The sequence below is a fragment of the Pseudochaenichthys georgianus genome, unplaced genomic scaffold, assembly GCF_902827115.2.
Source record: "Pseudochaenichthys georgianus unplaced genomic scaffold, fPseGeo1.2 scaffold_457_arrow_ctg1, whole genome shotgun sequence".
Lineage (NCBI taxonomy): Eukaryota > Metazoa > Chordata > Actinopteri > Perciformes > Channichthyidae > Pseudochaenichthys > Pseudochaenichthys georgianus.
The window spans coordinates 222,598-232,775 of NW_027263022.1; the positions used below are offsets into that span (position 1 = coordinate 222,598).

Consider the following 10,178-nt stretch of genomic DNA (forward strand, 5'->3'; position numbering starts at 1 on the left):
CACACACGTACACACACACACACACACACACACACACACACACACGTACACACACACACACACACACACACACACACACACACACACACACACGTACACACCAGTGTTTCCCCTATATACAAATAGTGGCGGCGCCGCTGCTGAAATATGCGCGCCGCTGCTAGGGGGCGCCAGCTAGCTACCCAAAAAAAAAAAAAATCTTTTTTTTTTTTTAAATTAAAATAATAATAAGTGGCGACCCTTTTTCATTTTTGATTGTTTGTTATGTGGATTTGTAGTATTTGTGTTACTGTATGTTCAATAAAGGTGTATTTTTGCTAAATGTTGAGACATTGCCACTGTATGTACAAGGCAGGGCCGATTTTTTGTATAGGGCACCAGATCTGGGGGGCGCTAGTAGATGTTTCTACAGCCAGGGTGGAGGAGAGCTCTCCTGTCAGACTGAGAGGCTCAGTGAGGTAAAGGACTCTGAGTGTTTAGATAGTTCATTTCAGTCTAAGTTGTCTCAGTGGGGTCTCAAACGTTTTGACCACAAATTATGTAAACACATATTTCCAAGGCTCTCCTTTATAATTATTAGGATAAATAAAAACAGGTTTGAAATCATTCCAATGTATACTATAGGACAGTAATCCAAAAATATTGTTTAAAGTTGGAGAGATACAAAAATATGCATAAATAAATGTTAACTAGGTCAAATAAGATATGAATGAACAACAAAAATAAAATAAGTGACATGTATTTGTTATTGGCTATGGTGGGTTATTGGTTATGTTCACGTACTTATTTGATTATTAAAATGTAAACCGATCTTTTTCATATGGGTGTTTTAGAGTTGTACCCCCTAGATCAGGGGCCTATGCTACGAAGCTGGTTCAACCTAACCTGGATATGTTTGAGTTAGCCGGTTGGCCTAATCCAAAACATACGCGCTCTCGCTAAACTGTACTACGGCGCTGGTTATCAAGTGGATCGCTCAAGCCAGCCGTGTCCTATCTAGTTAGGTGCGCGTTCACATGAAAGGGGTGGTATCTGGAGCATTCGACCAATCACAAGCATGGAGAAGCGTACTGACAGCGCAGCGTCATACTTCCTGAATGAAAAGTGAACTTTAATATTAGTCAAAAATGAAGAAGTTAAACTTTAAACATCCATGACTTAAACACTTGATCAGGATCAAAGCCACAGAGCTGCAGCTGCAAGGTGAACACAGCTGGAGCAGAACACGTGTTTGAATGCGTACATTAACAGGTTTATGATATCACTGCCCGTCTAAAACACGATCTGACTTTAATTACATCTGTCTCGAGTGTTTCGTCAACTTATGTGTTGCTTAAAATAATGCTTCTGCATCCAGTCTGTGACGCTGTGAGTGCTGCACGGCCAGATACGGCTCAGCTGACTCAGATCAGGAGATATGTGATACATTATGAAGTGATATGCCGCGGACTGTACTTAATGTGATCCGGTTACTTATGTTGTGGCCGATATTTAAGTAAGCTTTCTTAACGCTAATGTTATAATAGTCAGATTGCTCTGAAGATGGAGGTGATATTCTGTTCATGTTCACGTTCACACAGTCGGTGATTTTTGCCGGCCGTCTTTCCTGCAACGGCAGCTTTTCTGTGTTTCCTTTCTCCTGTAATATGACTTGATCGCTTTAAACTCCGCACACTGAGCTCTGATTGGTCAGCAGGCGGTGCTTTCACTGAGTTGAGCTCTTAACCTGCAACCTAACCTGGTCCTGACCAGGTTAGCTGCTTAGCATAAGTTACCATGGAGATCTAGCCTGCTAAAAAGAGAACCAGCTTCGGATGACCGGAAAGCCGGAGTTTTCCCTGAATGTAGCCGCTAAGCGAAAATCCTGCTTCGCAGTATACCCCCCAGGTCTCTAGTAATTGTGTGCTCAAAGTGCACCAGATTGAAGCATTTTACTTTAAAATGTTAACAAAAAATAAATAAATCTTCCCGGGGGGGGGGGGGGGGCATACCCCCGGACCCCCCTAGAGGATGTGACGTCCACCCCCCAATTAAAACAAGCTCATACAATACTGAATACATTTGAAGCCATTTTGACGGATATGACCCATGTCAACAAGTTTCTGTTTTTTGTAGTGTATTTGCCTTTTATAGAAATGTTTCATTTATTCTTTACATATAAAATCTAGGGCAGCAGATTGGCTAGAGCCGGCCCTGGTGCCAGGCCTCAAGAGCCTTTCTTCTGCTGACACATAGAAACAAATTGGCGTGGCGCACTTCGCACGCTCACACACTCAAAAATTCCATGCGCTCACATTATACTGGGCCCACGTGCCTTAGCACCGCTGCTATGACTCCATCCTAGGAGAAACACTGTACACACACACACACACACACACACACACACACACACACACGCACACACACACACGCACACACACACACACACACACGCACACACACACACACACACGCACACACACACACACACACACACCACACACACACACACACACACACACCCGCCTAAAACTGGTAAACACACCCCCTATTATTAAACCACAGCCTGCCTGATCATGTCTTGAAACGTCACACAATGTGGACGTGACTGAAGGCACGCACACACACACACACACACACACACACACACACACACACACACCACACACACACACACACACACACACACACACACACACACACACACTCCTGCATGGATCGCTCAGATCTCGACTGTTGATGTGACCTGAGACAATGTGGGCCAGGGGCCAAAGGTCAGAGGTCACAGTGTACACTAACAGGGCTGCTGTTATCATAGACAGGACACTTTAACCTCTGCAGACCATTTACATGCACTATACACCCCACTGAGAGAAAGAACACTGCAGAACGCAAGTTTAGATGCAATGACGTCTGTTAAAGTCATCTTTACCGGATCTACTGTCTTTCTCCACTCTTCATCACAAGTCACTTGGTAGACGCTTTTATCCAAAGAGACTAGCATCCTCAGTGCTGTGGGCAATCCAATCGCAGGGACACAACGCCATGCTGACTGCAGTGGGGTTTGAACCTGTGCTCCCCTGATTCAAAGTCCAGCACACTACCCACTGAGCCACAGCCTCCCTTCATCTACCAACACAACAACACTCTGACTCAATCTGAGGGACAGGAGCGAGGACTCATGTCTGGAAACATCTCCGTGCATTTTGATTAACTTGAATATGTTGTCTTTTGGTTCTGTAGCATTTCTCAATCAATCAACAACTGTATGAATCCCGCAAGGGGCCGTTGGTTGTGAGCAGCAGCTTGCAGTATGTCAGGAACATACCGGAAGAAACACACAGACGCACCCGGGGCACAGATGTGGATCATTCCAATCTACACTATAAATAGTTCAAAGCATCACAATAATAAATAAACAATAAATAATAAATAAATAATCAAGTTAAAAGCCTTTTCAAGAATGTAGAAGTTTGAGTGCAGAAGGGATGAATGATTTAGAGAAGAGATGAGTCCTTTGATCAGGTAGAGCATATCTTCGCCCTGATGGCAACAGACGAAGTTCATGTGAGAGTACGCGACCTGGAGAGTACGCGACCCGGCGAGTTCGCGACCCGGAGAGTACGCGACCCGGCGAGTACGCGACCCGGCGAGTTCGCGACCCGGAGAGTACGCGACCCGGCGAGTACGCGACCCGGAGAGTTCGCGACCCGGAGAGTACGCGACCCGGGGAGTACGCGACCCGGAGAGTACGCGACCCGGAGAGTACGCGACCCGGCGAGTACGCGACCCGGAGAGTTCGCGACCCGGAGAGTACGCGACCCGGAGAGTACGCGACCCGGAGAGTACGCGACCCGGCGAGTACGCGACCCGGAGAGTTCGCGACCCGGCGAGTACGCGACCCGAGAGTACGCGACCCGGCGAGTACGCGACCCGGAGAGTTCGCGACCCGGCGAGTACGCGACCCGGCGAGTACGCGACCCGGAGAGTACGCGACCCGGAGAGTACGCGACCCGGAGAGTTCGCGACCCGGAGAGTACGCGACCCGGAGAGTACGCGACCCGGCGAGTACGCGACCCGGAGAGTACGCGACCCGGCGAGTACGCGACCCGGAGAGTACACAACCTGGAGAGTTCAGAACGCTCTCGGCTTTCCGCAGAATCTGTCGGTTCCAGAAGGAATTTAAACAACTTTTAAACAAACTTCAGTCTCTGCACTTCACACTTTTCTCACTTACTTTGTTTTCCAAAAACCCTCAAAAGAGTTGTTTTTTAACCATAATGGCAAAAGTGAATTACATTGTATCCACGTTCTAATCCAGCAGTTCTTCAATGTTAACGGAAAGCATGTGTTACTCAGACCTAGTGCACACGCTGCTTTTTGTTTCTCCTGCTGACCTACTTGCGGCCTCTGCACACGGTGTGGACATCGCACTTTTCCATAACGTTGAACCTCGACCTCTAAACCTCGTGCTCATGTATCCTCCTGTGCAAAGGATTGTGGGTGAGCGTAGAGGGAACTGCTAAGTGCTCCCGGAAGCCGCCGGACATCCTGGTATGTTTGGCACACTGTGTTTTGGGCCTTCTTGATCTCCACCTGGCAGGAGTCTGCTGACGCACTGCGTGACCTTCCGCGACCTTCCGTGACCTTCCGTGACCTCACGTGACTGGTGCAGCTTCTTGTGGACGTTTCCAACGGCTACCGGTGATGTAGTGAAGGCGGTATACTCATGGACAGACACAGCAGCTGCAGTGGAGATATGGAAATGACCACCTGAAGTCACAGGCTCCTCCGGCAGAGCAGCATGAATATATACACACATATCTTTGAGTGATACTTCACAGAGACGTATTATATTCTACAGAGACGTCCGACGGAGACAAGCTGATTAGTGGAGCCATCACGAGCTACAACTGAACGTGTGCAAAACCATATGAACTAGGGGCATTGTGGTGTAGCGTCCCATTGGACTTCTCTGCCCTCTTCTATGGACATGGGGTCACGGAGGCCCTCGGTGGACATGGACAGAAGACGGTGGGGGACGCATGTCAACATTCTGAGGACGAAACACAATCTCAACTTTTTTTCATTCAGATTTCTTTCTCAGAACTCAAACTTTTGAATCGCTTTTGGAGAGATCTCAAAGGGACATTCACTTTGATCCTCTTCCGTATGTCAGCCTTTCTTTGTGTTTTAACATCAGGACAAAGTCACACATATATTAATTAGTTTTTCACTAATAACCGCCTCGCTGCACATCAACCCGTTCATTATGTAAAACCCTTTCTACTGTTCCATTATTTTCCAACACACACACACACACACACACACACACCACGCACACACGCGCACGCACGCACGCACACACACCCACACGCACCCACACACACACACACACACACGCACGCACACACACACACACACACACACACACACACACACACACACACCCCCACTCACTGGACTCACCATGAGTGCGTCAGAGGCACACACGCTGTGGAAGCCGTGGAAGAAGGCAGCGAACTGTTTGTAGATGGATTTATTGAGCAGGAAGTCGACGTAGAGCTGGACGTACTCTGAGGGAGAGGAGAAACACAACAGTGGCTTTCTTTAATACATGTTCCAGGCCAGGCTGCTGCGCACTCCGAGGCACGGAGCTGGACCTGGACCTGGACCTGGACCTGGACCAGGTCCAGGACCTGGAGCAGCAGGAGAACAGGGAACATGAGTTTTAATAAGAGGAAGAAAGTGCATTTCTCCACCTCTCGCTCATTAACCTGTTAAGCCCGAAGGTCCCCGCCGACGGGGACCCTGATTTTTTTTATACACACTCACACAAATATTTTTAATATTTTTTTAAGAATCTTTTTTTTTTATTTACATTTGTAAAATTTTTTTTTTTTAATGGAATGAATACCTATAGTGATTATTCAATGTAATACAATGATTTTTATAGTCTGGTATCTGAAAAAGGTCAAATGGCACTGATGGAACCAAATGTGCCCAAAGCTTATTCCGCCTGGACTTTATTTTCATAAACCTCTCTAAAAAGGTCAAATGTCACTTGTTTTGCCTCAATCTTGATACAGGGTACTTATTATATGTTATAATTTGGATTCCTAAAGCTTTTAGGCTACTAACCCATCATTCAAGGTTGGTCTTCACTATAAGTAATGGGTTTTCTTTAGGCGGAGACAGGAATTTACATTTTTTTGCTATGTTCCATCTGAATTTACTCTGACACAGAAACATCTATATTGATTCTGACACTTCTACATCCAACTCACAGATGTAACCTTGCTTTGATAACAACAATTATTCATATAAACCTTTTATAAGTGAAGTTACAGTAATTTGTTCTGGGAATGTCATTTTCGAGCCTGAAACCTGAAAAACAGGCTCGGGGTTTAACAGGTTAAAAGAACAACGAGGCTTTGAGCCGAGCATGGAGGCAAAACACATGGCGAGGATTGAACACGGGCTGGGATGTATATAATGTTATATTGCATCATCATATCAGAGTACATGTCGTGTTGCATGACTTTGATTTCCTGGGTTTAAAGGGTGTGTTCATTAAAGTGAGGTCATTTGTCATTCGTGTTCTCACCCATTAGATTAGATCGACTTTATTCATCACACATTCAGATTGTGTGTTGTCAAGTGAGCAGGTCTTAAACACAAGATAATAAGGGTATTAAGAAAACACAAATACAATTACATTACAGATAAACAGTACATGTATATTATACAGTTCATGTCAACAGTCTGACGCCTTCCCCAACGCCGGGTGGCAGGATACGCCGTGAGGTGGGGTGCGGCCTGCCAGTAAACCCAAAGAAGAAGAAGAAGAAGAAGAAGAAGAAGAAGAAGAAGAAGAAGAAGAAGAAGAAGAAGAAGAAGAAGAAGAAGAAGAAGAAGAAGAAGAAGAAGAAGAAGAAGAAGAAGTCAGCGGCTTCATTTGCGTAATCTTCTCTCAGGGAACTTATTCCGGTGTGACCGCGCTCCGTACTGAGTGCCAGGGGCGGCGGGTACTGTACAGTACAGCCACCTGTGTCCTGTGTGCTACGAAGCCAGTTCCACTGACCCTGGATACGTGTGAGTTATCTTCACTGACCCTAACAAACGAGATATCGCTAAGCGGTCCCACGACGCTGGCTAATATCAACTCGGTAAATCAAGCCGGGGTTTCCCTCTCCAGCTGAGAGCGCGCTCACGTGAGAGGGGCGGGGTTAGGAACATTTGACCAATCACAAGCAGGCACAAGTGTACTGACAGCGCAGCGTCATACTTCATTAATGAGAACTAAACTAATATTAGACAAATATGAACTTTAAACATCCATGACTTAAACATAGCGTCTAATCCAGGATACGACACAGAGCTGCTGCAAGGAGGATATGGTGAAGGTGAACTGGGTGAACAATAAATAAACTACCGAGTGTTTGGAAGCGTTTAGTTTTATGATATCTCCGCCCCGTCTGAGTCACGAGGGGATCCGACTTTCACTACATTTGAGTTGAGTGTTTCCTCAACTTAATGTGTTGCTTAAAATAATACGTCTCCAGTCTGTGACGCTGTGAGTGCTGCACGGCCGGATAGGGCTCGAGAAGCTGACTCAGACAAGGACGAAGGACGAAGAAGAGGGGACACATGTTGATGTAGAAGAGACATGGAGAAGAGGGGACACATGTTGATGTAGAAGAGACATGGAGAAGAGGATTTTGAATAATAAGTGACCTTGAATGCCTTCCTGAGTCAGGGTGCACTCACCCTTCCTGTTGAGCTTGGTCACAGGGATCTTGTCTCCTCCAGGCTTCAGGTTGTGAGATTTGACCACGCCCATTTCCTCCTGAAATACCTGCCAACACAAACACACATGCATGAGGTCACATGAGGTCAGACACACACACCAATGAGTATCAGGAGTCCTTCAGGGTCAATGGCTGCTCAAGGAGCAAGTAATACAGCAGAGAAATACTACAGAGTGGAATACTATTCATTGAAATGCATGTTTTTTAACCATGTGTTAAAAAAAACCACTTAAAATTGCTTCATAACATAAGTTCCCTTTAGTGTTTACTTCCTGTCTGTCTTCTTCTGCTGTTCCCTTCAGTGTTTACTTCCTGTCTGTCTTCTTCTGCTGTTCCCTTTAGTGTTTACTTCCTGTCTGTCTTCTTCTGCTGTTCCCTTTAGTGTTTACTTCCCGTCTGTCTTCTTCTGCTGTTCCCTTTAGTGTTTACTTCCTGTATGTCTTCTTCTGCTGTTCCCTTTAGTGTTTACTTCCCTGTCTGTCTTCTTCTGCTGTTCCCTTCAGTGTTTACTTCCTGTCTGTCTTCTTCTGCTGTTCCCTTTAGTGTTTACTTCCTGTCTGTCTTCTTCTGCTGTTCCCTTTAGTGTTTACTTCCCGTCTGTCTTCTTCTGCTGTTCCCTTTAGTGTTTACTTCCTGTATGTCTCCTTCTGCTGTTCCCTTTAGTGTTTACTTCCTGTCTGTCTTCTTCTGCTGTTCCCTTTAGTGTTTACTTCCTCTCTGTCTTCATCTACTGTTAGCTTTTCCTTCCTGAGCAAACTCCTTAGCAACGGTCTGATGTCCTAGCAACAGTCTGCTAGTGAAAATTAACGACCTCTGGAATGTCCAAATGTACCAATCAGTATTGAGTATTCAACCAAGCCGTGTTATAGCCTAATGTTTGAGAATTGAAAAGATGAAAATAAATGTTTTAATAAAAACATTTTGTGGATTTTGGAAAGTGTTATATTGTAGTTTAAAAAATAATAATGTTTGGACAGATAATGACACAGTAAAGTTCAATTAGAGGAGAGGAGAAGGATGATTATATTTTATTCAATATGTCCCTTAGATACATTGTTATGTTATTGTATTTTCTCCTCATAGCATTGTGAGGCACCTTGAGATGACGTTGCTTTTAAAGTGTGCTATATAAGTAAAATGTATTATTATGATTTAAGGATGCAATGTTCGAATCCCAACTTTAGGATTGAAACTCTCTTGCTTGTAAATAGACTGCATGTATTAGCGTGGGAACAAAATACAATCCTGCTGGCACCACGGTCGCTTTATATTTAGCATACAGTCATGAGAGGGTATGAAAATATGTGTCAACAACACTTTGTATACATGCACACAGTTTGGCTTGAGGTTTATACATACTCTAGATCTGGGTTAGAGGCCATAGGGAAGGCTTTATGTCAGTGGGAGCTCTTGCAGTACACATTTGAAAATAGAGCGTTATAAATACAGTTAAAGAGACGCAGGCTGATGAACAAACATATGGAAACTGCAGGGATTCAGTGTGCTGCAGGTCAGAGGATTCATCAGCACCACAGAAGTGTGACGGACCAGCCTATAGCTCACAAATAACACCTCAGGCCTCTACATGGTGTTTCTTCTCACATATGTTCGGGAGACATATATAACTCCATAAAGCCTTCCTTTGTATCTGGTTACTAGGGGCACCGTGCTGCGAGCTGCGTCACAAAACATGCTGACGTCATGACAGGAAACACCTTGTTTGAGACGTAAGGTGATATTTCAAATGATTACTGGCAGCCTTTATAGATGCCATTGCTCCAACTAAGGTAAAGGAAGTGTCTGTCAAGAACATATCTCCATGGAGAAAGGCCATGACCGTGAAAACAGAAAAAAGAGAATGTCGAAAAGCTGAACGCAGGTGGAGAAAAAGAAATCTCCAGGTTCACTTTGAAATTTATAAAGAGAGACTTGGCCTTTATCATTTGGAATTGAAAAACGCACGACAATCGTTCTTCTCTGACATCATTACCAAAAACAAAAACAACGCACGTGCCTTGTTTGCTACCGTCGACAGACTAACTAACCGCGCAGTGTCAGTAGCCTCTGAATTTCTATCCACCAGGGCGTGCAATGACTTTGCCTTCTTCACTGACAACATTCAGAACATCAGACAAGCAGTCAGTGCCTCTGCATCAGGAACAGCACATGTGTTGTCTCTGTGTCCACTTAACATCAATTCAGACACCATGACACAGTTCCATCAGATTAATGATAAAAACCTAGAGGACATTATTCAACTTCTGAAGTCCTCCTCCTGCTGCCTTGATATTATTCCAACAGGGTTTTTCAAAGATGTTTTGCCTTGCATGGCCTCAGATCTTCTTCATATAGTAAACACATCTCTTCACTCAGGTGTTTTTCCACAGG

General features: G+C 44.9%; 1 protein-coding gene across 1 annotated transcript in view; it reads right to left on the bottom strand.

Annotated features, from left to right (window-relative positions):
* hectd2 (HECT domain containing 2) overlaps positions 1–7,834 on the bottom strand; it is a 16,999-nt gene extending 9,165 nt beyond the window's left edge. Inside the window, exons 1-2 of the mRNA XM_034078661.2 lie at positions 7,750–7,834; positions 5,449–5,555 (exon numbers count right to left, since the gene is read on the bottom strand). Coding sequence (XP_033934552.1) covers positions 5,449–5,555; positions 7,750–7,822 — 180 coding nt within the window. The 5' untranslated portion in view covers positions 7,823–7,834. The remainder of the gene's footprint in view (positions 1–5,448; positions 5,556–7,749) is intronic.
* Between the last annotated feature and the right edge of the window lie 2,344 nt (positions 7,835–10,178).